The sequence below is a fragment of the Taeniopygia guttata genome, chromosome 9, assembly GCF_048771995.1.
Source record: "Taeniopygia guttata chromosome 9, bTaeGut7.mat, whole genome shotgun sequence".
In the NCBI taxonomy this organism is placed as follows: domain Eukaryota; kingdom Metazoa; phylum Chordata; class Aves; order Passeriformes; family Estrildidae; genus Taeniopygia; species Taeniopygia guttata.
The window spans coordinates 11,324,591-11,351,980 of record NC_133034.1 but is presented as its reverse complement, the minus strand read 5'-3'; the positions used below and the strand labels follow the sequence as shown (position 1 = coordinate 11,351,980).

The following is a 27,390-nucleotide window of genomic DNA, read 5'->3' as shown; positions in this document are numbered from 1 at the left end:
AGGCAAGCAGGGTAGTGGTGGGGAATAAACTGGTTCATCACACCAGTAACAGGTGGATGTGAATGCAAAACCTAAACCTGACAAAGACATGAGTTTGCATAAGCTGAATTTTAGTCTGTTGGAAATGAGAGGTTCCTCTACAGTACAAATTGAGGATTTGATTATCTACAGTTGGCTGTCTAGGCTGCTTGCCTTGTCTGGCTGGTGAACTGAGGCTCACCTGGGCAGAGTCAGAGCTTTGATCTGGAAAAGCAGCAGGGCAGCACCCTGTGAATGGAGATGTGTGCTTGAACTGTACATTGCCACACTTTGGAAGATAGTGACTATACTGCCTCCATATTCTCTCAAATGTTATGACTACAGTTGGGGTTTACTGTTTTAACTTAGCATCAGCTTCCTTTAGAACATTGACCTGCATTATCAATTAAAGTTTTGTCACTGATTACTGACACAGTTTTATTTTAAAAAAAGTTTTGCTTTAGTCTAACATAATGATATTCAGAATACTGTTTCAATTGCGTAACATTAATTTTTGGCCACTTTTAAAGTTACATTTTAGGAGTATCTGTATGACAGGTAGGTCTGCATAGGACATGGTTATAACAAACACTGGTGTGCTGAGTTGCAAACTCACAGGAAAGATTTCTTCATCTAACAATGGGGGATCTTTGCTTCTTGTGAGAGAACTTCACAGCTAAGGTGCTGAACTGTCAGTGACAGTTGCAGTGCTGAGAAAGTTTAGAAGGAATAACAGTAATGACAATGCACAATGGCTTACTTCAAAATGCTTCTGCCAGTCGTTTAGCTGTCAAGCAATCTTATTCCACAGAAGACAGCAATATCATTTACTACATTTATTCTAAGTTTGGATGTATCATAAATGAGGACTGACTAAATTTTTGTTTAGATGCACAAGTTTCATGATGATCCACTTGTCTTTTTAATTAGCATTTCAAATAGAGAAAAGAAGTATTTATTACAATTAGCAAACTTCTACCTTTTTTTTAAATTTATATATCTCTCCTGACAACCATCCCAAAATGACCTGCATAAGTTAGCTTAAGTTTGCCTTTTAATGCAGGTTACAGACGAGTGACACCTAGCTGAAGGGGGAAGTACTTTGAATATGCATGGTCTATTTTGTATCTACATATTTTCATATGCAATTAGATATTTGCATTTTGAACTATATTTCTTGACAGAAGCCCAAAAAAGTAGAGTGTGTAAAATACACAATCTATGCTACAAGGTTACTAGCAGAATTTAAAAGAATTTTCAAGTTTCAGGTCCTCATGAATACATTTAAGATGTTGCAAAGAATTAAACACAGTTCACCTGTGTTTCCAGCCCTCTGAAACACTGAGCAGGAAGATTCTGTTCTGTATTGCTTTCACCCTGTATGATGCCAGGAGATACCATCACTTCCCTTGAGCTCTGGCAGGTTCTCAATTCAGTGTTCTGACCTTAATGAAGGGACTACTTGGTAACTGCATTGCTTAATCTTCCACTGAAATAACTATTAGAAGATATGTATCCGTGGATCATATAGATTATGTAAGTATTAAAACAATTTAAAAAATGGAGAGACTTACAGAAAAATAGGAATATGTTATTTTAATTAAGCAAAAACAGAGTTATAATCACTCTTTCTAAAAATAAAATTAGACTCTTTATCAATCCTTAACATCTGCATTTAATATTTTCTTCTAAACAAAAATACAGATGTGATTATGTAGCAAATTACAGTCTTTGACAACGTATAGTATTTACGTTCTCTTACACTTACTTTAATTCTAATTTGGTCATTAATACTTGATTCATTACTGCAACAGGTTACTTGTAGTAAAAGTGCCACAATTGAACTATAAACATGACATTGCCATCTTAAAACTGCTTTGCTATAAACTGTAGAGAATATACAGAGTTACAAAGTTGTTGTGGTTTTATCAAAATATACAAACCCCCCCAAACCTAACACAAGCTAACAATATTTTTTTAATGAACTATACAGTTATAGAAAATATTTGTAAAATTATCTTTGCATTTATAAATATTCTACCTTATTTGCTTTGGTCTATATTTATCACCATACAAGTCCACTTAGAAGATATCTTTGTGTACTTTCTTTGAAACCTCTTTACACTCTTCTGTGTTTATTATTCTATTATCCTTATTTAAATGGAACCAAAGCTGCCATGAAACCAGAATTTCTCAAAGGGTCCATAGCATTCACCAGTGACAGAATAAGTAAGTGGACCGTATTATTACTTCAATCAATACTGTATTATCATTTCAATTGTAGTTTTATTGTACCCAAGCTATAGTTTCTTTTAAAATATTCAAGAAGACGAAGTTAAGTAACAAACTGTGAACCATCACGGAGAATGAAGTTGAGAATCACTAACCCTTGTCATGACCTAATTTTTTAACACTTCACAGGAATGAACATACATCATTATTGGAAATGCAGATACAGTACACCAGAGCCCTATCTTATAAAATGCAACTTGCAGACATACACCTGCTTGGACTTTTTTAAGCATCTCAGTTAAAATGAATCACACTTCCACAAAACAGTATTAACTGGAACATTTTGGTGCTGTCTTTCAGAAGCCCATTCTCCCAGTTCTTAGTGAACTGTGCAGCTGCAGGCTCACCGTAACCCTTCGGTGTGGCAGATGAGGGAGGCAGGAAGGCTGACACTCCTTCCTTCAGCAGCCTGCTCCTGGCCTGGAACACTGCTGGGTTCTCTGGAGAGAACTGTGTTCTCTACTGTGGCCACAGAACACTGCTGGAATGGCTGGTGGGATCACTGAGAAGGGACATCTGAAGGTTAAATGTTGCATTTAAGGCATGGAGATGACAGGGAACGCCACAAACGGGCCCTATACTTGTTTATACACAGGGATAGCTTCAGGGGTATATATGGAAGTAAGAGTCTTATTTACCTACTCCTCTCAAACTCAAGGTATTTACGGGGAGTTGCTCTATTGTTTGTGTCCCGGCATTATTCCAGGATGAGAAGGGAAACTGTCTATATGTCCTTCTGTGGAGAAGAACTGTATTTCTAAAAGACAAGAGCTGCAGACCCACCAGGAGGTGGACATTTCTATACAGGGTTTCTGTTTCATGAGAACAATTTTCTTTAGACCAATGCACCTGAAGAGTTCACCAGGCCACTGACATGGGGATTTATGCAGTTTGGAAGACTGGCTATAGCAAGTTCCACTGAACTTTTATTAAATGCCTCAGAGATATATAAATCGGGAATACTCTTCACAACTCCACTCAGACTTAACAGTTATTATGATAACTCTAAAACTGAATACGGAAACTAAAAGAGTAGTTTAAACTCCTGAATATGTTTCATAAAGGCTGAGTTACAGAAAAGCATGGCAGAACTCAAATGTACTTCAGCACATCCAAGCCCATTAAACATTTCTCACCTTCACTTTATAATACACAAGATTACAATTATTTCCTTTATAAACACATTACTTTTGTAAAAAAAAAAAATACAATATATGGTTTCTGCAGCAAAAATTCGTTCTACAGAATACACCATGAACCTACTTATTACTTTTGCTTCAAACAATTCTAATTCAAAACCAGAACTGTAAAATAGTTCAGTGACTAGTTTCTTGTAATGTTAAGTAGAAGGGTTTGGGTTGGCCATTCTTCTTTCTCTCTGTGCTAGAGTCTGTTGTGGCAAAAGTATTTTTGGGTGTTCCAAATTATATTTGTATTATTGCAAATACTAGTTTTTCTGTGTTATTTTTTCTTTTGCATATATTGACACACATATAGATGAAGAAATTTGAGCTTACTGATACGTTTCCCCATTCAATGCATCTTTATCTTCTCCAATATATAGTTTTCAATTTTTCTTCTCTTTTGTTCAACGGTCACTCAAAGTATAACTTCTGGAGTTAGGTTTTGTGTATTTTTCACTTCACTTCCTTCTGAGCCAAGGAAATGTGGATTTTCCAAAAGTTTAGTGCTTTCATTGCAAAACTGTTCTTTTCTATCTTGTGTGCCTGGGCTTTTGAATAGATGTTTCTTCTGGTGCATTCCCAGAGCAGCTGCAGTCTTGCAAATTTTGGGGCACTGAAAGCAAGCGTATCCTTTTCCATTATGTTCACGTACATGCCTTTGCTCGTGGTTTCTTTTGGTAGAAAGATACAAGAAGCTCTGAAAGCAAAACTGACAGTGGTAGCGTTTTTCTCCAGTATGAATTCTTTCATGAATTTTGAGTGTTTCATTTAAAGTGAATGCCTTATTACAGTATTGGCAGACAAAATCTTTGACACCCAGGTGAATACGTTCGTGCTTCTGTAGATTACCAGGAACTGAGAAACATTTACCGCAGGTTTTACAAGTGTAGGGCTTTTCCCCAGTGTGACACCTCATATGCATTTTTAAAGTGGATGGACTTTGAAATTGTTTTTGGCATAACTCACAGATATAAGGCTTTGAAGCAGCTACATGCCAGTGCGCATGTTCTTGAGCTTCTGCTGTGGAAGACTGGTCTCTTTCACAGAGCTCACAGTGAAGATTAGGCATTTCTGTGTTCTCCTCCTGGCTGACCACCTTTTCCTCGGGAGCATTCCTGAGTGCATACTCTCGACTGCATGTGTTGTGGCTTTCCATACCAGTGTTCTTGCTTCCGTGTTTTTCCCTCCACTTGGTCTTTTTCATTTTTCTTAGCTGCTTGGATTTCTTTTTTGGTTTATAGTTATAATAAGGTCTCCAGGGTTTATCACTGGAGTCCTGGTCACTAACATCATCACACATTTCTGTCAGCTCCAGGCATTCTGAGCTGTAGAGTCTAGATGGGCTTTTTTCCTTTACTTCCATTTCTGGTTCTTCAGTGAGATTGTCCTGTTTGGACTCATGTTTGGATTTTCGGCCCCTTTTACAAAACAGCTTAGATCCTAATATATGTCTTTTTACAATGGCTTCATTACCAATTTTTACTGTTATCTGACAAAGAGGTGCAACATTGCTGTCAGCAGATGTTCCAGGTAAGGCAGGCTTTGCAATGTATGTTTCAGTTTTACTGGACTCTTGGACAGTATTTGTAGTTTTGCTACATGAACCTTCAGATTCTGTCACGTGCTGCGTATCCTCTGTTGTTTCTGCTCTGTTGTACAGCAGCGTTTTCTTTCTCTCCTTAATAGTTTTTGATTTTGTAATGCTCTTCCCATAATTATCCAACCCATACTTACAGTCATCACTTGCTGACTGACTGGGCAGGTTATTTGAAGATTCTGTCTTACTGTTTTCTATGGAAGTGACTGTTTTACTGTGCATTATTACTGATGAAACTCTGCTACTGTGCATTATAACAGAGGGTGCAGAACTGCTGTAACTGATGACAGAGGTTGAATTTTCATTTACGTTAGCTAAAGACACAACTGAGGAATCACACTCCTGTGAACCAGAATCATTTGCAGCAGTGGAAACTCTTTTTTCAGCTGGGAGGAAGTCCCTCTGCAGGTCAGAATTTAAGATACCTACTCCTCCAGAGAAAGAATTCTGAGTATTTGTGGAAGATGCTGTATTATTACATGAAGATGTATCCAAGGCCAGAGTTCTGTTGTTTGATATTATACTATGTTGAAAATTCAGTGGTGGTAGCTCAGAGCTGAGAGAGCTTGGAATGAAACAGTTAGTAGAAGCAGTTTCATTAGCCTGGGTACTTGTTGGAACATTTTCATAGGAAGAATTTCGATAGGATTTATAAGGCAGTCGCCTGCATTTCATAGGTAAGAGTCGATACAGTTTGTATGGGTACATATTTGGTTTTAAACCCCCATTGGCTGTCTTTTTATTTACTGACAGGCGATGGTCAATTGCATGGAAAGACTTCTGGTGATTTTTCAGTATATAGTAAGTCATGAAGGTCTCCAGACAGAAAATGCACTGGTAGCGCCGCTCTCCAGTGTGCCAGATCTCATGTCGGGTGCGGTACTCAGCTAATGCGAAGACTTTATTGCAGTAGTGACAGGGATATGTTCTTCTCCAGGAATGCACATTTGCGTGTCTTCGAAGGCTGGACAATGTGACATAACTACGCTTGCAAACAACGCAAGTGTATAACATCTGCCCATCAACGACTTTAACCAAATGATCCGTTTCTGGTAAAGTGCAGTTTGCATTAGAACAATCAGTGATGCTGTTTTCAGACAACAGAGGCTCTGTGTTCGCACAGGAGCTTCCATTCCGTCCCTCTGTACCAGTACAGTTATCTGCAAAATTTTGTTCATTTCCATTGTGAGCCGATAAGTTACTTGATCTCATGCAGACTTGTTCATGACTTTCCAGTATATTTAGATTTGCAAATTGTTTGCTGCAGTATTTGCATATGAAAGTTTCCTGATGCTCTGAGTGGAGCTGAAGGTGAGCAGTGAGTAACACCCGGTCATTGAACGATTTTGCACAATAGTTACAACTGTAAACAGGCGGAATGACTGTCGCCCCAGATGCAGAGACATCAGCAGAAGTGTTCTCCTCTTCTCTGGATACACGTAAATCTGGTTTATTTTGAGATTTTGGAACAGAAGTAATTGTCTGATCAGTAACTGCTTCGTGCTGGCCTTCTGCAGTGGTTACAGAAGAGGCTGGTACTTTTGCTACAGCCAAACCAGCACCCTTGGGTTTAAAGGCTGACCTAGGACTACTACCTGCTTGTTTTCGAATAACTGGGGTGGCTTGGTGATTTTCATAGCGGTCCTCACCCACCTGGTATGAAGGGCTGCTGTCCTGGTCAACAAAAGGTGCTCCTTGTGAAGTATCTCCCCCAGAAGAAACTGCATAGGAGTGTTCAGCCAAGGTACTGGCCGACTCAGCATCTTTGCACACATCACTTCGGTCAAGGCCGATGCTGGGAGCTTGTATTGTGTCAGATACCTTTTTAAAGCTGGCCCTCAAATCAAGGGGAGAAAACAAATTGTTTTCTGTTTCAAAAATAGAGAATGCATTTGTAATTCGTGGTCCGTTTGTCACAGCAGAATCTTCATGTCGCTTTTCATGTTTTTCCTCTTTGACAGTCCCTTTTTCATTAACACAGTATGAATAGGGACAGGGGGAACTTGAAAAATTTACATCTGTAAGATCTTCTAGAAATGATATTCCCAGTTTTTTCCCTGCAGCTGCAAGGTCTGTTACAGTTTCCTGCCTCTTAACAACTACTGTAGAACTGTAGATATAGTTCAGTATCTCTGTAAACACTTCAGCTTTGAGATCATCTAACTCCAGTACATGACCTGAAATACAGATAGTACGACTCCAAAAAATATTTTTAAAGTAAAGGCTTGAAGCTGCCAGCACATTACTATGGGCTTTAAATTTGGTGTCTTCCACAATTATGGTGACATCACATAAAATACCCCGAATGCGCTGTTCATTTAAAATGGAAAGTACAGTGTCACTGTGGAAGTCATCCTTGAGGTCCTTTGAATGGGACATGACTGTCATCTACAAGAGAAAAAAAAAAGTAAATTAGAAGGAAAATTTCATCAATTTAACTTACACAATTATAGTTCTATATTATTTTTATGTATTTTTTAGTTTATTAACTTTTAAAGTTTAAGAATTAGTAAAATTTTGTCATAATATTTCAGGTTTAAGTCATCTTATATTCTCTGGTGTCAACACTATGCAGGAAATGTCTGTCCAGATCAAGGAGGCAGGAGCACCAGTAGCTCCTCAGCGGGAGCCAGAGGATCCCTCCCACTCCCTCCCGGCTTGAACCTTCACTGAGAATGCAGCCGATGCCTTTTGCTATGCCAGCGGGTGCAGCTGCTCAGGGTCACCCTCAAGGACTCCCTGAAGCCTGGGGAATTCCTCAGCATGCCATGGAGGGGCCTGGCACAACTGAAGGAGAAGGCTGTGTTGTCAATGTTCTGTGCAGAGCAAGGACTTTGCTTTCTGGGTTGTTTGTCAGACACCAACTTCACAGCACAGCTGCATCTGACCTCCTTACTAAGCTCATATTTAAATCACAGCAAGAGAGTCTCAGTTTCAGGGTAAGGCTTTATAAGCAAATGAATGCACAAGGAACACAATTTGGTAGACAACAGTGCAGTAACTATAACACTGTTTATGTGAATTGATTTTTTTTTAATAGTGATTAAATTCACTCAATAATTTACACTACTTTAAAATGACTGAAAAGTTCTGAGTAAAACAAGTAGAAAAGAATGGAATAACAAGTAGAAAATAAGAGAGTTTTTCCTTCGGTTATAGTTCATGCTTAGTGTTCACACTTTATCATTAGATAGTGTATTCTTAATTTCTTTCAAATAGTAAGATTTAATTGCAATAATAAGTACCATTAAATAACTGCTAATATATAATCATTAAGTTTAATGCTGACAAAAACTACCTTGATTAGCCACTATTACTATATGAGTATACTGGATCATTCCATTGAGAAAAAATATGCAAAATATGAATGAAAAATAATCTGAAAAAAATGGATTAATTTGCCAGTTGAATTTGAATTTTGATGACTTTTGCCAACCTAATTTCGTATCTGGTGAAAATCCGTTTTCACCAGATGGTTTTTCTCAAATTCAGATCTGTGCCACATAATGAGGTTTATTCCTTTTTTCCCCATGTCTGAAGTAGTGTTTTGAACTAGTACTGTCCATTTCTGACTTCAAGTCATGAAGAAATAGTTGTGCTAGTAGAACTTACCTATCTCTACTGTTATGAATGAATTTAATAAACAACAAAATTTAATTCAGCAGCAATTTTAATTAAACATCAATTTTATATAAATTACTACAATCAAGTATATTAAATATAATCAAGCATATACAAAAAAATTGGCAGTGATTAATTAAGTATGATTAAGATTTGTATAAAGTATAAGCAAAACTGGCCCGAGTACAGGGAGGGGGGGGAGGGCTTCTCACCCTGCCTCACGTACAAAACAAAGTAATCCACACTAAACTTAAATACTGTGTGCTAATACATATTCATCAGTATTTTTCTGTAAATCTCCTCCTATTTTTGATTCTTGAATTCTATGTCACTACACTGCATAGTGCATGCTCCATTTGTTGTTAGGGGTCTCCTGGCTTTTTGGTGGTCTTTTCAGAGGAAGGCTCACTGTCTTCCTCGCTGCCCTCTGAATAACCTTACAGGTTGCACATGCGCACTAAGCTTTGTGTTATGTAAGTAAGCATTATGTTCCAAAAATAAGCCTTATTATTTCATAGATAAAACCACAACTTAGATTCCGTACCTGGAATTGTCCCAACTTTGTTCATCCCAAGGCCGATTCTGTTTTGTGATCTTGCTTATCTCAATACTACATCCTGTATCCTATTTTTCACATGTAATAATCTGCAAAAGGGCCCATCTGCCTTGTAACACTAATCACATATACTTTTCCTTTATCACTTTATAACAATTATTTTCTAAAATATTGATATAGTTACAATTTAGTTAGCATGAATCATATCTATTTATCACAACAGTAAAAAAAAAATCACACATCTTAAAGACCCTTTTCTTTAAACTTATAAAAGTAAAATGCACGTTAAAGAGTATGACTGGCAGAAATTTTCTAAGACAGGCTAAAATATTACAATACTTTAAGTTAGGATTTACCTTCTAAACACTCCATCTGCTGCTCCGAACTTTAATGTTCAGCTTTAAAAATTTTACTATGACCTTTACCCTCAAATACTTAATATCTTAAGAATGCCAATATATAAGATGGGTTTGATCCAGATGGCAAAATAAAGGTTTGACACATATTCACTAGAATATAGAATTTAGAACACATTGGCTCATTCAGCCAAAATACTGCGAAGTAATCTGTTCTAGAAAATAGGACCTTTATCACAAAGTTAAATTAATACAAATCATACACCCCTGCTCTAGCTCATCTAATTACACTTAGGACACTTATCACAAATCCACAAACTACTTCTCTGCAAATCAAATTACACAAAAAGTAGCAACAACTTTACTGTGAAGACAAACCCAACATAATATGAACAAGACTGTAATTTGGTACATTACAGATGAAGCTTGGAAGTAAAATTTTTACCTTGCAGCATGGCTGCTGTTTCTATCAGGAAAGGTGTTGTCTATACAAATAGTCAAAATTTCTAATAGACTTTGATGGTTGAGAATTTTCAATGCACAGAATTCACAATAAAACTGCAATTCACAAAAAATTCCTCTGATGTTTCCCATGATATGCCATGGGTGTCAGGAAATGAATTAATCAATATAATGGTGATATAAACATACATTAATATTATTTTGATTATTTGATCACTCTCAGCAGCTGTAAATCTAGATGCATTGAAATCTTAAAATTATAGCTTATGATGAGTTTGTTTATGACACTAATATGACTTAAAATAAGTGATATTTATTAATTTGGAATGGCAACCTGAAATTCACAGTGGTTAGATACAGTTATCTGCTTTGGTTGGGTATCTGAAAACTCAGATGTAACTCTGTAGATAGTTTCTGGTGTATGAAGTCTACAGAAAGCATACTAACAATTCTTTTCTTCCAGCAAGCAGCCACTATTCCATAATTGATTCCTTTTTCTCATTGACAATGTCTGAGATTACATCTGACTTGACCATGTGATGTGGTATTAGAAACCAACTGTCAGACACCAAAAACATTTCACAACAGGAGCTATTGATAGGGTTATTTCTTGAGTATAGGAAATAAATGATGTCAACTCTACCTCCCAGTGAACTGCCCCACAGGAACTTGCCTGTGTTTTTTGTTTCTTTATTGGAGACAGCTGGTTTTAGTTCAAAGACACATCATCTGACAGACCGACTGCTAAGTGCATCAGACTGCTAATGCCCTGCTGAGAGGCATACAAACCCAAGTGGGTTTATTACAAGTTCTATTATTCAACTAATTATCTTAAAATTTATCTTCCTAATGACAAAAGTGAGTATTTTAATTTCAACTTGCCATGTACAGAGATTGCCAGCTTTTGGAGTCCTGGACTATTTGGTATGTTCAGTAAAATACTAAACTAGATTCCTTGTGCCAACGTTGTAGAAATGATCATTGCTATTTGGTCACTTAATTTTTTTTTCTGTGTGCTAAACTATAAGCTAGATATCTCACTGGAAAGTTATACAGAAAAATTCCAGAGCAAATCAGTTTTCAAAGCCAACACTTTCTCCTTCTTTATCTCAACCTACACATACTTCAAATAGTCCATTTATTCATATCTGTAATGATTCTCACTTCTTGCATGTGCAAAAACATGTCTGAAATGCTCTAAAATCAAAATTCCCTACCTAGCACACACATATAAATGGAGTATTTTAGGAATTTTTTTACATTCCATTTGCAGGTCATACTGTAAAATGAAAACCTGCTCTTCGCTTTCCAAGATACACGAAGATCAAACTTTTCAGATGTGTTAGCATTAAACATGTTTCATTAAAACACTGGAAAGTCCATTCAGAATGTAACTACTCTTCTGTATGATTTTTATTATAGAGCCACAGAAGAAAATTTAGTTTTATTGTAAATATTTCCCAAAACATATATAAATACCATTTGACCTATTAAAAGGCAATAAAACTCCTCAGCCAACTAATCCTTTCTTTTTTTTCCACAAATCTGTCTGTTCATTTCATACTTTTTACTCTCAATCCAGACATAAAAAATTTCTTAGGAATCTGAACAGTACCTTTGTAGCATTACCTATTGGTCTTTGGTACACCTATGAATAACTTCAGGTTCAGAACAGCAGAATTTTTGATTGCGGGTTACAGTACCATTTCCAGATTTTCTGCAAAAGCAGTAATTGACTTAACCTCTCCTTAAAAGTTGTTTGAATCACTTGGAAAAAACAGATTTAAATACTAATCTGAAACACAAGTGTAATGGTCAGTAGGTTTATTAAATTATGTAACAGTACCTTTTCTGACATCAACAGAACACCACTCCAGGACATCAGTCACAAATTGAAGTAAGTAGTACTAAAAGTCAAGATCAGAGATTGATGCATCCAAACACAAATTTGATTAATTATGTCTCACAGATGACACTGTTAATTATAAATATAGAAGCCAGTTTTATGTGGACACAGCTGAGAGTAGAAGCTACTATTAATTTTTATATTAACATTACTCTGAAGTCAACAAAGAGTTGAGAAGAAGTTTAACTGGCCCATGAATACCAAATACAAATATTTTATTACCACAGAGAACTATTACAATCTAGAATATTCTTTTAACTTCTGCTTATCTTTTGAAATCCACTGCCAGGCGAGTGTACCCCATTACATATAAGATTTTTCTATTCCTCTTCAGTCAGCTAAATTTGAAAGACAAGCTAGTGGCTTAACAAAAAAACTCCAAAGCATTAAGGGCAGTTGCTAGTACTAAGGCAAAATCAAAACCAGCACGATAAATGATGAACTGTAGCAAGAATTCTCCCTGTTTTCTTGCTCCATGAATTTCTACTGGGATTTTAAAGTGCTAATATATTCTGGTATTAACCACCAGGACACTACAGAAATATGTTCATTCTGTATCTTCCTTATGTTCAGTTTCACCTCACTCTGTAAAGGTACTCTGAAGTCTCTGTTTTGTTTCCAGCTGGCTTCCCCAGCTGAGGAGGAACATTCACCTGTATCTTAAGTCTCCTTAAGGATGTTGGTTTTGTTCTAGAGCCGAAATGGAGTCAGGCATTACCAACAAACAAAAACCCCCAAACAAGTATATCCCCCCACGCCATCGCCCCAGCTCTGATCCTTGCTTACCTGGAAACTTACTGTCCAACCATCACTGCTACGGTGACTGCCCAGTTTTTTATGGAATCATTTCACGAGTCCTGTGTCGGCAGCAGGGCTGCCCGGACCAGGGCGCCGCAGCCTCCCTGCAGCCTTGGGCATGCAGGGCCGTGTTCCTGGTGTCTAACGACGTCAGTGATGGCTAATCACTTTCAATAGCTCGCAGGAGCGCGTAGCTTAGTGCTCACTCTACAGACCTACAAGTTACTTCTTCAACTGCATTGAGAGACTTTCTCTTTGGAATCTCGCTACTCACATCCTTCCTTCCCTGTTGCTATAGAAGAGCATTACTGTAAATGGTTTTTTTTTCAGCCTCGCGCTTTCCTCTTTTAATTCAGACAGCTGGGGGGGGCTGGGGTGGGGTGGTGGAATGTATCCTAGGAGTATGTCAGTATTAACAGACCTCTGATGCCCCGCGACGAAGCATTCCTTCAGTGCTGGGACTCTTCCCCACCATTAGCATCCCGACCTCAATTCTCTCACTCCCCGCTTCACGCTTCCCATGACCTCTCCCACCGCCCCGTACGGCCTCGGCAGCGCCTCACTCGGACACGCAGGACGAGCCCGTACCCGAGCGCTCCGTGGCTGCTCCGTTCCCAGCACCGCGGCTCGTCCCGCCGCGGGCGGCCTCCCCCCGGCCCCGGGGCTCCCCTCCGCCCCCGGCCCGGCCCGGCCCGGCCGCCGCCGCCCGCGGGGGGGCGCTGGCCCCGCGCAGTGCCGGCCCGGGCCGTGCCGCGCAGCGCGGTGCGGGCTCTGCCCTGCGCAGCCCCGGGAACGCGGGGCCCGCCGCCGCCTCCTGCCGCGCCGGCTGCGCGCCCGCGGGCCCCGACGCGGCGGCCTCGCGCTGTTCGCGCGGCTGCGAGCGGCCCCCCCCGCTCGGGCCCCGCATCGCGCCCGCTGATGGCGGTGCCGCGGTGCCCGCGCGGCCCCTCCCGCGGGAGCCGCCACTGACCTGCCGCCGCTCCGTCCCCGCCGGCGCAGCCTCGGCCCACGCGCAGCAGCGCCCCGTCCCCATTAACACCGGGCCCGCGGGCTCTCCGCGGGCGGCGGGCGGGCGGGGTCTGCGGCCGGGGCCGCGATCCCGGCCCGGCGGCGGCCGGACGGCGCGGCCGCCATTTTGCTGTGCCGATCCCGGCAATGGGATCGCCCGAGGTCTGCCGGGCAGGGCCGGGCCCGCGCCCTCCGCCGCCGCCGCGCGTTCCCTGGCCTTGCTCCGCAGCCAGCGCGCCGCGCTCGGCTAACGCGGCCAGCGGGGCCGGGGCCTCGGCGCCGCGCTGCTCGCAGGCAGCCCTGTCAGTGCACACCCATGAGGGAACGCCGCGCTCCCAGCGCCCGGCGCCCGCTCCACGGCCATCGGTGCAGTGCTCAGCGCGGCCCTGAGAATTCCTCAACACAGGACTTTAATGCCTGACCGTCCTTCCAGGCCTTTCGGCCAGGAAGAAAGAGAAAGTTTTTCTGAGCATAGATAGCTCTGTGCTACCTTCTGCCACTTCCCTCCAGAAAGCAGAGATGAAACATATCCTTGAAAAAAAAAAAAAACAAACTGAAATAAATTACATTTAAATAGTAAATTATAGTAACATTTACCCTTTTTGTTATCTGATTATATAATCTTTTTTAAAAGCATATATAGAAACTCAAATAACGGCTTTGTTTTAAGCCGTATTCTAAAACATAATTTAGGTTTCTTGATATTTTAACTGCCTCAGGAAACAAGCACAACATTACCATTAGTGCTTCATAAGCAGTAACAAACGCTCCCTTAGATAAAGAAGGACAGAGCTTGGTTTCATCTGTCCAGGTGCTCCAACACATTTGGTACAGTTCTCCCAGATACTGTTTCAGCCTCTCACTGCAAATAGTCAGCAAAGTCTGTTTTCTCAGAACCCGAAATCAGAAAGCTTAGAGAAAAACTGGGCTTTGAGACAGATGAAAAACATTGTTAGTAAATGAACAGTTTGGTTTTTGTCTTAAAGCTTGCTTTTGTCCAAGGCGAATTAACCTATGTTTATTTTTTCAAGGTATTCTGTATAAGGCTTCACAGGACAGAATCTTTATTTTCAAATATTAAATCTACACATTAAAAGCACTGAATAATAGGAACTAGTTCATTTTAGACCAAAAAAAAAAAAAAAACCAACAAAAAACCAGAAGCATTAACTGTTTCATCATTGGCACACTTGATGGGCCTGGAAGTTAGAATTTTGGTAGAGCCTTTTCATGATAAATGCTGCTTATCATTGCAGGAAACTGGTTAATATCAACATAATGTACAAAATCTATTATAAAGAGGGGGAGGTGAGTTTGTTTGTTCGGTTGTTGTTGTTGGTTTTTTTTTTCCCCAGCATTCTGTCTAGTAACTATCAGTGCTTTCTCAATTGGTTAAAAACAGTGGAAAGAATTTTTTTCCTGTCAGGAAATTATAGCAATTTCAGTGATTTATCTATACATACATTTTTCACTAACTTACACAGTCCACATTAAAAGTTCATCTTAGAAATACTGAACATTTCTGTGAAGAGTTAATTCCTTCAGTAATTCTGGATCACTGGAATTCTTACTACAAGTTCACCTACTGAAGTAATGAATATATTTTTACCTTAGGGCTCTCTGCCACCAAAAAATGATTTCATTAATCTCATGGCAAATTGAGTGATGAGATGACCAGTAGCTGTTCACCAAGAGCTGTGGGAATGGGAACAAATAATTGAAGAACGCAGTGGTTTTGATGGCAGAGTGTGTCCCAATGTTTTCCCAACATTCATTTTTATTCCAACCTACATAATGGATAAGCAAAATTTCATACTTACATGTAGGTTACTCTTAATATTGGACTTTGCCTATTGCTTATTTGCTGTTTTTTCTATTTATTACTGTTTTAGATATGTATATATATAATCATATGTATTAATGAAGATTTTTTTACACAAGTACCATAAAAAGTATTTGTGACAAATGTGTTGTCAGTAACAACACAATAAAATGGATTAAATTAAACCTGTTGTAATCCCTTAAAGGAAATAAATGCCTTACTGAACAGGCATCTTGAAACAAATTTAAGGAAGATTAGGTTATTAATTCCCCCTAAATCTTAATTAAAATTTATTATTTTAAATTGTTTTGAATATCAGATGTATAGCCATCATTTGTAAAGCTGATATATGTCCAACTTAATGACAATAATTTATTTGTACTTAAACATTGGATGCTCTGGCAGTCTTAATATCTGTAGACAATATAATTTATATGGAGAACGAAAAAAAGAATCAAGATTTCTCTCTTATTTTTCAAGGGTGTTTTCTTAAGGTAACTTTAGCTCATCCACTAAAGAAAGAATCAGCTTTTGTGTGACTAGTAGTGCAATTGAAGGTACTAATTTCCATATATATATATATATTTATTTATGTTTGTGTATGTATATATATATATTATATATATATAAAATTTGAACTATTGGGAATTCACAGTCCCATCAGCTCATTGTGTGTTAAAAATATTCTTCAGAAAAAGTAATTTTAAGGCTGTCTTGACCTCATCCATGATTTTACATAATCATTCTAATGTTTCATGGAAAACCAACTGCAAGCAAAGAAAATGGAGGCACTGGTGCTGCAGCCAGACCTGTAAATGCACTACAGTGGTATCTGGGAGAAGTTGGACAAGATGCATTTGCTCTGCAGCCCTGATTCCAGGGTGTAATCCCCAACACTAATGATGTACTTTAGAAACAGTGAGCTTGCTAGAGTATGTGTACCAATTCCTATTAAACATAAATGATTGTGCATCACAGCACACAAATACTGTGTTCCTTTTAGAAGGAAGTCCAAGTAGTTTAGCATTGGAATATTTTTCACATGGTAAATCTGCAAGATCTAGAGAAAATTTTCAGCAAATCTCTTTAAAATGTATAAAACAGTTCCAAGGTTACTGAAATGGTGGTGTTGGGATGCTTTGCTGAATAATTTCACTTCTGCAACTCGTGGCATATGGTATTGTTTCTGTAAGAGTATTTAATGAAAAAAATGTGCCAATACTCCTCTCTAGCCAAGCAGTTTCAGTTCTTAAGCAACAGCAGAAAACAACATATAGAGCATTACTCAGTCTTGCAAATTCCTCATAAGCAACAGGAGTTCGGCCAGGATTTGACTGGTTTCTGTCTCAGTGCCTAGACCAGCCTATCCATGAGAAAAGTGCTAGGATAGACTGTCATCTTCATTGCTCTCCCTGCTGAGGGGAGAGCATCCAGGGCTGCTGCTGAGAAGGAAACAGCTCCTCTGTACCCTCAGGCAGGCCAACCCTTCACTCAGGAGTGGGGCACAGCAAAGACCCAGCAGCCCAGAGAGACTTCATCTCCCCTTTGTGCTTCATGAGAAAGGGAAAGAGTTCATGTGCAACCCTTTTCCTCTTACTCAGCATCAAGTGGAGGGAGAAAGAGCCCAGGTACAGCACCTGCTGCAGCCCTCTGCCCTTCCGAGACTGGTGGAGAGGAGAGAAACCTGGGACAACTCACTTGGCTCTCAGACTGTGTGAGCTCTGCACATGCACCAAACCAAATCTTTCTCCAAGAAATGATGCCTTCTTAAAATTTAGGCATGGCCTAATCAGAGTCCCATTAACACTAAACAGGACATATACAAGCAGTTTTTAAAGGTGTAACTACATCTTTTTACCTTTCACCAGTCTAAAAAAGAAAATGAAGCAACAACAATAACATAAATCTAATATTCTCTTGCACAAAATACAAAAGCTTATGTTGTCCTGCTGCTAAGAATCAGCTGACGTTACATCTTGCTATCTCTGAACAATCTTATTATTAATATTTTCCATTTAAGTCTTTCTTTTTTTTATGTGCTGCTGGCAAGCCATTTTCTAGCTGCCTACACTTGTAGGACATATCAGTCCTTAGCGATCAGAAATCAGTTGCAAACATGAAGGTATGTTTACAGGCAGAGTGACAGCAACAGACATTCTTCTGTTGATGACTCTTGTCAAATGTAGTAATTAATATATTTGAATAGCTTTAAACAAAAGAAGCAAAGGAAACATTCACATTTTGTTCATTCAGAACAATTACTATGTGGTATTCTGTTGCTTGTTCTGTTATCAGAAATGTAAAATAAAAGTAGTTAACTAGAGTTCAGCCTCCATTTTCCAAATTTCAGAGGAAGCATCATTTGAATATGGGAGCCAGCATCCACAATGCAGGCTTGAGGCTGCTGTTCTTCTGGATGAGGTATGTGGGGGGCCAGGCCAGTGCATCTGTTCTTGACCTTTACTACAGCTGATATAGCAAATCATGATGGACTGGAAATAGAGTTCAATCTGCACCTGCAAACACCTCATTCATTCAGTTGGTGTGCCTGCTGGCTGGACACACCCATTTTGGAAACCAGAACTGGTCTTCAAGCTGTTAATTCACCACCACTAGCCTCCAATATTCCTTACAGTTTTGCAAAATATTTTTGGTTTTGCTGTTCTTTTGGTAAACCAAAACCAACATACAAGTGATAGCTATTGCTCTCAGTTACCACTTCAGTGTGGCCAGTATTATGACAACTTAGCAGACACACAAGAACTTCATATGCTCTTAAATATTCTTATGCTCTGTTTTGTGCTGACCAAAGGGCCCAGCCCAAACCCTGCTCATCCTTTTCCATCCTACTGCATGTTTCCAAACTAAAGGCTGAAGCAGGGCCTCTGCTCATGCAGTGAAGGACTGTAGCAAAAGCAGTACAAAGAAAACCGTGATGGCTCCAGCTCTGGTTTGTGCTGCTTGCTCTGCCGCCAGTGTGAACTGCTCAGATCTGAGCTCAGCTCAGGTGGGGGACAACAGCAACAGCAACAACAACAACAACTACTACTGCTACTATTACTACTACTACTACTACCACTACTACTACTGCTACTACTACTACTGCTACTACTACTACAAAAACACCAGCAGTTGGCTTGCCCCTCCATAATAATTTCCCAAACTCTTATTCACTTAGAAGCCTTAATAGTAGCATGTGTTAGTACATATCCACATTGTTTTTGATTCAAGATCATGAAAATATTCATGTGGCAGTGTTTAAACTCTCTGAAATTAATACTAGGTTCTAGTACTGATTCTCAGCTTGGCTGTTGAGAGAAAGGGAAATGTTGAACATTGTCAGGATAATCTCAATTTCCTAAATCTGATTGTTATGTATGAAGTCTACTCTCTTACTAAGTACTCCAAAAAGTAAATGGGAATATTTTCATTGATTTCAAGGCAAATTTAATGAGGCTACTTGTCACCTAATCAACTTCACAGGTTACACCCGCTGAATTTAAACGCAAAATTTGCAGATTCCCATTTTCCCATCTTTTTAATTAATAGGATTTTATACTTATTTCTTTAAAATATATAATTTGGGGTAACCCAAAGGGTTGGATACACTTTTCATTTTATATATAAATTAATACTTTAAGAAGAAAGGCCAAAAATAACCTGTACATAAACTTGCCGAAGTCAGCAGACAAATTTCTCAGAACTGATCTTACTTATCTAAGCTTCTTTTTAATCCGGGACTGAACACTTGCACAGAAAGTGTAAGTGCTGCCTAAATGCTACATCCAGCTATTATTCCAAAAGTCCATAATCAACTGTCATTTTTACTTCCACAACTGTTTCTCGACCCCTGCCTTCTCCTCTTGTCTGGCAGAAGACAACACTAGGGTCATATCTCTTTGCCTGGCTACATTAGATAGAACCAGAGTGCTACAAGCAACACCAGCTTCATTCTTATTTGGTGGCTTTAGTTTGTCACTGTGTAAAGCAATGTGATCATGCTTGCTTCTGAATGCTGGTGCAAGATTCAAATTGAGAGTGCCTGAGCATTTCTGAAAGACACCATTACCCATGATTTCCATCCATACTTACAGCAGTCCTGTAAGTATTCAGAATCCTAGAGGAAAGTTTCCATTTGCAGACCAAGCCTACCATGCCAATTTTATCCAGCTATTGCAAGCCAAACTGAAAATGCAATAATAAAAAGTCACAAGAGATACTTCCATTGAAAACATGAAGGGTTTTGGTTAAAATCTTTGAGTATTAAGAAACCACACTAGGTCATGCCCAGAAATCTTTTTATATGGTGATTTTCAAGATGCATGCATTATTGTGAGCACATGGTATGTAAATGCATTGGGCTGCTTAATAAGCATTCACTGACACACATCTGCAGCTTTGCTAATGTACCTTTTATTCCTATGTGGTTGTCAAGGAAACAGGTTATGGCCCAGTATTCTGTCTAAAATGTACTAAGCAAGTGTTCTATGATAATTTACTTAAAATAGGTACAACTTGGGTTTTGTAGCTCATTGCTTCTGTAAATGCAGGTAACCTGAATTTATCTAACTGTAATGTTTCACTGATTAGTTTAAACCACCAATGCCATTTTATTGCCTCTGAAAATCCTTTACATTTTCTGTGTCACACAACATTGCATATTAAAAGTAAATTTAATTACAGAAAACATTTTGAGATATTCTAGGAATTGAAGAGGCCTTTTTGACTTGTGGGGTTGTGGGTTTTTGGTTTTTTTAAAAATTTGATTCCTTACCATACATTCTGCCTAGTAACCTGAATTACTTATTTCAGTTTAGAGATTCCACAGCAAGAATGACTTCAATGCAACAAAGCATTTCCTACCAAAATTTGTGCAAATAGTGCCCCTGAAATCAGTGGGATTTCTCCCTTTCTTATACCCTTTGGTACCAAGGACCACATTAAAAATTAATGAATTAATCAGACTTTCACTGATTCTTTCATTTGATACAAGTATATCTTAAATCTAAAGCACAGATACCAGGCACACTTATACTAACCAAGGTTATTATTGGACATTCACAACAAGATAAAAAGAAACTGATAATATTTGGAAAAACCGTGCAAAATGTGAACTGTTATTTTGAAATATCCTTAGTGATTATTTATCACAATACCATACCTGAATCTACAAACTGCTCTTTCCAGCTCATGAATCAAGAGGCTTTTTACTGTCCCTGATTAAAGTCATGTATAAAGGTAGAGATTCTGTGAACTGTACCCAGCTTAACCAACACAAGAGTGTCAGAAACAGGCAGTGGCACTGAGAGTTCCTCTGTCTTTCCTGTGTGGCACAGGTTTGTATGAACACTCGTGACTGGGATTCAGAGCTGACATTCTGGCATGCTCAGGAGGTTTGTGTGCATACCAGTATGTTTGGTTTGTGCAGATCACTGGAGGCTCTAACAGCCTGTTTCAAAAACTATTCTGTCTGATTTTGTTTGTCCAATCTCTATGGCAGTAGAAATCCAGTAGGAACTGGAAAAATCCAATAATATTGACATGAGAATAGAGCAATGTGGTACCATAGTGAGAACGAATCTTAAATTATTGTAATAAATTAGAAATTAGCAGAAAATATACTCAGGTAATGCAGTGGTGATGGTGTTAAATAATTTAGCTCTATTTCTATGTGAGATCACCCCACAAACTTACCCACCTAAAATCAGGTTGTTCTTCTGTTAGAGTCTTTTAAAAGTGGTATTGACAGGAATTTTCAGCAAAACCATCTCAGTAATTTTGTGAACTGTGTGGCTACAGTGTATCAGCCTGCAAAGGGAAAAAGTCCAAATTTAATGACTGAATTATTAGACGAGTACTAATTTCCACATACATTGTGTAATTCATCAGAATTTTCCCTGGGGTGCTATAGGGCTCCAAATCTACATCTGGGAATTTTAGAACACACTAGCAATAAACCAGTAGCATTAACCAAACTTCTGCTGCATTGTTTTATTATGGTTCATCCTGTGTTGTGCAGACTGGACATAATGATATGTTCTAGACAGAAATGCAAGGATGTTTTCAAGTTTAAAGTAATTATTTTGAAAGACATTTTCTTTCTTCTCTTTCTCTTCCACCACTTTTCTTTTGATCTCTCTTGTCACTGATATCACCATAGTATTTGTGATAATGACATTTCTAGGCAGCTCTTGTTCTCTGGAATACACTTCCTGTATTTCTCTGCTTAAATGATTATTCATCACTGTCAAACATCCTGATTTTATTATTATGGATCAAACATAATAAAAAGATTTTCTTGTAACAGTATAAAAATTATGCGTAACAGGGTTTTGTTTCAAATATACTGAAAAAAATGAAATTGTTCCATAGAGAAATTGCAAAATCATGCAGATAAGGCTTTATGACTCAGCTGATAGGCATTCATACAGCAGCAAGTATGGAGCAGCAATTAAAAATACATAGCTCCATCCTCCATTTGCAAATACACCGTATCTTCTTAGCAATAACATTGTACAGGAAATACAGGATCCATTACTTTGGCTTGAAAACGTAAGAAGGTGAGCTAATTTTTTGTTGTTGTTGGTTTAGCCTTGTACGTTTTTAGTATATGTTAATTTGAATAAGAAATCTGTAACTCACATCTGCCAGAATGAAAAAAAATGCAGTAAGTCATCATAATTACCTCAAATTCCAATAGAGGCATATTCATAAATGACCAAAATAGGATAAATGGGAAGCTTAAACATCATGTTTGGAGGAATCCAACAATTAAAGATCTTACCAAAGCTAAAGATTTCCCAAATTTGATAATACTGGAATTCAAATACATTATCCATAATAAAGTCCTTTTAATACTTAGTGAAGACATTTATGTGATAAAGCACAACAGACACTGGATACCTCAAAAGGGTTAATTGGTACCTATTCATTACTACCAGAATCTGTTTAATAGTCTGACAAATATTATCTGAACACAGGTAGTTTCCCACTGAGAGACCTGCACTTTCAAATCAGAATTAAGTTTAGAGGCAGAAGTAACCTTGATTAGAAAGACCATTGAAAAACAAGTAGGACAGTGTCCAAGTGAATATTTTTTTTGTTTGATTTCATTTTTACTCATGCTTTGTTTAGATTTTCTGTTAGGCAGAAATGGAATTTGCATGGATAAAGGAACAAATTCCGATTATATAAAGGGTGGTTCAGTATCAACAACTCGACTTCTATGATAAAACTAAACACCCCCTCCCCCAACCCTCAACAAAATAAACCCAAAAGCCCTAACAGGCCCCCCTGACAATAGCATTTGCAGGCTGTGCTGGAGGTGGGAAAAACTGCACCTGCTCCTCCATGCCCTGGTTAGCCCCCTCAGCAAAAGAATAAAATGGATGAAGTTTAAAAACGATTTTTTATGGCATCTCTGTCTACAGCATTCTGACACTCTGCATTAGGTGGATGTAAGTGCCACTGAAATACATACAGCAACCCATGTGTAACAGTCAAAACTGGAAACAGCTTGCTAATTACTGGACTCATCCTAAATAAAGAACTCGGTTTCTTTCGCTAGTAAAAATTACCATCGTGGCTGCCAATGAGTTTTTCCAGACTCATGAAAGCACTTGAGTTCAGTATTTATTACAAGAGGACTTGCACCTCTTAAAAAAGAGCAAATCTGCAAATGGGTTTAAAACAACCATAGGGAAATGTGCTCATGTAATGGAGCTGCTTTTTAAAAATGGCTTGAGTGGGTATGTTTAAACACAAAGATATAATAAAAACAGTTTATTGCTAAGTGCCCCATATTTTCTAAAGATAAGTATCAGAGGCAATAAATAGATTAGATATATAACTTGTTCAGCATTTCCTTTAAGAATAACCACACAAGAAATAAACAAAGAAATTTACTTTCTTACTACATTTAATGGTGCCCTCCATATTAAAACTTTAGACAGGAAAATAATCCGCAGAAGCAAGCTACTGGAGATAAATCAAATTACAAAAATGCAGGCTTTAATACGTCACTTGAGAGATGCTGTCTGTTACATTTTCAGTTCTGTTTCTTTAGGTGGAACAGAGGAATACTGGAGTGCATTAAATTATTCTTATAATTATGAATCTAATTGTTTTATTGTCATCATTAAGGCTTTGCCTATTATGACACATGACAAGTCATATTCCTGAACAGTTATACTCTTCTCATTTGGAATCAACTGAACTGGTATATTTAGAACTAAATGAGAATTAGTTTAATATTACTCATACTGTCAAGGCTATTATTGATAATTGGCTGTGCTTCTAAATACCTCCTCTGTGTTCACTCTCAGTGCTGAGTCTTCTTCCACACAAAATATACTCAGTCATTTTAAAGTCAAGGACATGAAAGGAAAATGGCTTCCCTGCTGCAAAAGTCTCATTGCAGTAGTGAGAATTTCTCAAGTCACGTACAAAGGGCATGGACGAGGAGATACACTACGTTATAGGCTCAGTGGAGACCTTCAGTAACATCTGATCTGTATAGGCAGTTACCTGTGGTTTAACATTACTGGCACAGTAAAAAATATTAGCTAAAAATAGAACTACAGAATTATAATTCTTAAATTTTACAAAATCTACAAGGTCTGCAAATTACCGCAAACCACAAGTGAGCTTATTGTCTAAAGGCTTGTTTAAGGTCTGACAGGAGTTCTTTTGCAGTATTTTTAAACACAGTTCTTTACCTTAACTTCAGACTGGCTCCACTATTTAAAGAAAGGTTTATTAGCATTACTGTGGCTGAATTCAGCAAAGTTGAAAGGAGGTTTAAAGCTTCTGATTCTCTACATTTGTCAGCTGATAAATGTTTTAGTCATATTTTTATACTTGTGATGATAATAAAACTATTACTTTATATACACACAGTACAAACCTTGACCTATATGCAAGACTGGGCTAAATTAAAAAAGAAACCAGGGTACGTTTCTGAGAACAACCAATGCAAACCAGAAATAAAACAGGTTTTTGTGTGTACAGCTTTATAAACATGGCATCATTTAAGAACTGATAGCCGCATGGAAACACAAAGTGAGATCACATTCTCAGTTAGAACTAAGAGGAAACAACTGCGACATTTCCATTTGCATTGTGATATTGCTACTAAAGAGAATAACATCTTTCTACATCTCTACCACTGAACCTTTTTAAAGGATTTGGTTGCCAAGGAAACTGGTTCTGGCCCAGTATTAATCTGAAAGAAATATATTATGAGTTGGTGTAAGTAATACAGTACTCATAATGATTGTTATTCTTTATGCTCAAATTCAAGGTTTTGTACTTAAGGCTGTTAAGTTTTTATTTAATAAATTTCTTTTGTGTGTAGTAAAACACATTTCAGTGAACTGATACTCAGTTTAAGCTAACAGGGCCATCTATATCAATCTCTCTCTTTAAAGTTCTCCTACCTTTAAATAACAAGAAATACTGCAGTTTTATGTTTGTAGCCAATACTGAAAATATAAGCATTAAAGCATATTATTCTTCATTTAATATTTCGCACAAAACACAAAACCGCTTATGACAGAATTTAAATATTTTTCTCTATTCTAATCTTCCTCAATTTTTATTTCTGCCTTTTAGCTGCAAGTTTAGTAATGCTTATAGTCAGCTTTAAAATGTAATGGAATCAATAAGGTTTTCAAAAATTCTTTTGTTGCATAAGCGTTGCCACGCCCTTTGTACATATGATTATTTTAACAGACATGATTGCTCCACTTTCACAACAGATTTAAAAAAAACAGATACGAGTAATTGCCATGCCAACATGTGAAGCCAACAATTTAATACAGGTTGTTTTCATTAACAGTTTAGTACATTTTAAAACTGAAAGCCACATTCCAAAGCCCATTTCATGTTCTTGCAACACTGACCAAGAAAACAGTAAAACATGCAAATCTCAACCTACCTGCATGTACCACTTAGAGCAGTGTTAACATGCCAATGCACCCAGCCATTTTTATGTAAAGCGATGGAGATAAGTTCTGTTTGTGGTCTTCTTGATAATTTTTTAGCAGCAGTTGTCAAAATTCAGATGGGAAGCAGCTTGAATAGACCGTGAGCAGAAGAACTGAGTTTATCAACAGGGAAAGCAGGAGTGGGAAAAAAAAGTCCTCATCCAAGGTTTTCCAAAACTGCAAAACAAGGTTGGCTTTTTTTTTTCCCTCCTCCTTAGAGGGTTCAAAGCTTGAAGCTGACCACTGCAAAGGCCACTTGTCACATTTACTGAAAATCAACCTATTGATATCACAGCTGAAAATATAAACTCGACAACCAAAGCCCATTGCACAACGTGGACTGCGTAAGAGTTAAAAATAGATTTGACGTGCCTCCTACCTGCATAATAAATATGTAAGTTTCAAGTGCTTTAATTTGATATTCACATTAATTAACAATACAATATACATTATTTAAACTACAGTAAATGCAAGAAGAAAAAGGGTGACACCATCTGGAAGCACAGTTTGCTTTTTTTTCCCTTTCCAAGGGCTAATAATGTAGTTTGAATGTGATGACAAGCTAACAGCTCACCACATTGCAAATGAAAAAAGAATTCTTAAGGTGATGCTCAAATATCTAAGCCTGTAATGAAGCAAAAACCAGTCTTCACTACTGCATGACATGGCACACAGACCATTTACATACTCACATTTGAGATACTAGGCACAGTATAATGAATTCAATACACAGCATGCACACAGCACAAGCAACGTTAATCCTGCCTGCCATTTTAGGCTTGCAGGAGTAAGATACATACTGCAGCACAGCTCTGGTAAGGGAGGAGGCAGGGGACAGCTCACCTTAAATGCAGTATCTGATTAATGTTGTAAGTGACATTGCGTATCAGCTACAGAGTCTTGGTTCAACTGGGTGGGAGGGAACAAAGAAAATTGTCATCAACTGGTGATGCAAGATGAGCTCCAGTCACTAACACTGTTAGCAAACTCCAAATTCTACAATGATACAGTAGTAGGCATTTCAAACTCTTATCAAAATCTGCTTGTGCAATGTCTGAGTCGCCTACCGAGGAAAACAAAACAGTCTTCTTATTGGAGAAACGCTGCATCCACTACAGCAACATCCTCTTGATGCAGAAAGATTTCACGTCGCACATATTAAATCCTGAATGCATTTGCTGTGCTTTCTTAATTTTTAAGTTCCAGTATTTAAAAATAAAATTAAAAGCCAATGATAGCAAAAATAATATAGCTAAAGATCTAACGTTCAGACAAATAAAACATTCCTTTTTCTCTCCTTTCTGTTTTCTCTCTTTACAGTCCATCAAAATCCTGAGCAGTATTGACAAACCACACGAGCACCGGGTCTGACTGCATGATCAGCTGTCTGTGTCTACGCTACACCCTGTTAACCACAAGCAGTGTTAGAGCTAAATATATCTGCAATGCAGAAACAGTAGGTGCTATGTGGTATACAATTCTGATTAGTTTTAAGATATTTTTCTATCCTCAGATATAACAAATAAAACAAAATTTGCTGCTGATCTCTGTCAAGCATGGTATCTGTCAGACTTACAGAACATAAAAGCTATCCTAAGTACACTGACCTAGATAACACTAAGAAGACTTAAGCAGCGTGCAAGCATACTCACTGTCAAAGCAAGGAAAACGAAACAATGATTGCCTAATCAAACTGAAAGCAACAACTCACTAGCACAGTATAAATTCCAAAATGCTACGTACTGTATATGCACATCTCATGTTATTGGAAGACGCAAAGCTCC

General features: G+C 38.2%; 1 protein-coding gene and 1 long non-coding RNA gene across 10 annotated transcripts; one reads left to right on the top strand and one right to left on the bottom strand.

Annotated features, from left to right (window-relative positions):
• Positions 1–1,599: 1,599 nt before the first annotated feature.
• On the bottom strand, positions 1,600–26,997 carry ZBTB38 (zinc finger and BTB domain containing 38). Of its 9 annotated transcripts, none has more exons than XM_072933653.1 (4): positions 26,450–26,997; positions 25,558–25,783; positions 21,319–21,428; positions 1,600–7,479 (listed from the first exon to the last, which is right to left on the bottom strand). In XM_072933653.1, exon 4 carries the CDS (start codon positions 7,477–7,479, stop codon positions 3,910–3,912), a length of 3,570 nt encoding a protein of 1,189 aa, XP_072789754.1. In that variant the 5' UTR covers positions 21,319–21,428; positions 25,558–25,783; positions 26,450–26,997; the 3' UTR covers positions 1,600–3,909. The 9 variants fall into 9 exon arrangements, 8 of the variants coding, with proteins under 8 accessions (XP_072789754.1, XP_072789755.1, XP_072789753.1 ...); XM_072933654.1 differs by having other exon boundaries at positions 25,558–25,694; XM_072933652.1 differs by lacking the exon at positions 25,558–25,783 and having other exon boundaries at positions 26,450–26,931.
• LOC121470469 (uncharacterized) lies at positions 22,053–27,147 on the top strand. Its single transcript, XR_005981434.2, has 3 exons — positions 22,053–22,180; positions 25,825–26,000; positions 26,927–27,147. It is a non-coding gene; the product is annotated as an uncharacterized lncRNA (long non-coding RNA).
• The last annotated feature ends 243 nt before the right edge of the window (positions 27,148–27,390 follow it).

Excerpts from the sequence above, each read along its gene's own strand:
- ZBTB38 (XM_030280773.4), bottom strand. The coding sequence starts at position 13,823 with ATGGGGACGGGGCGCTGCTGCGCGTGGGCCGAGGCTGCGCCGGCGGGG. Across the intron at positions 7,480-13,760 it reads CGGGGACGGAGCGGCGGCAG|ATGACAGTCATGTCCCATTC; the intron begins GTCAGTGGCGGC and ends TTTCTCTTGTAG.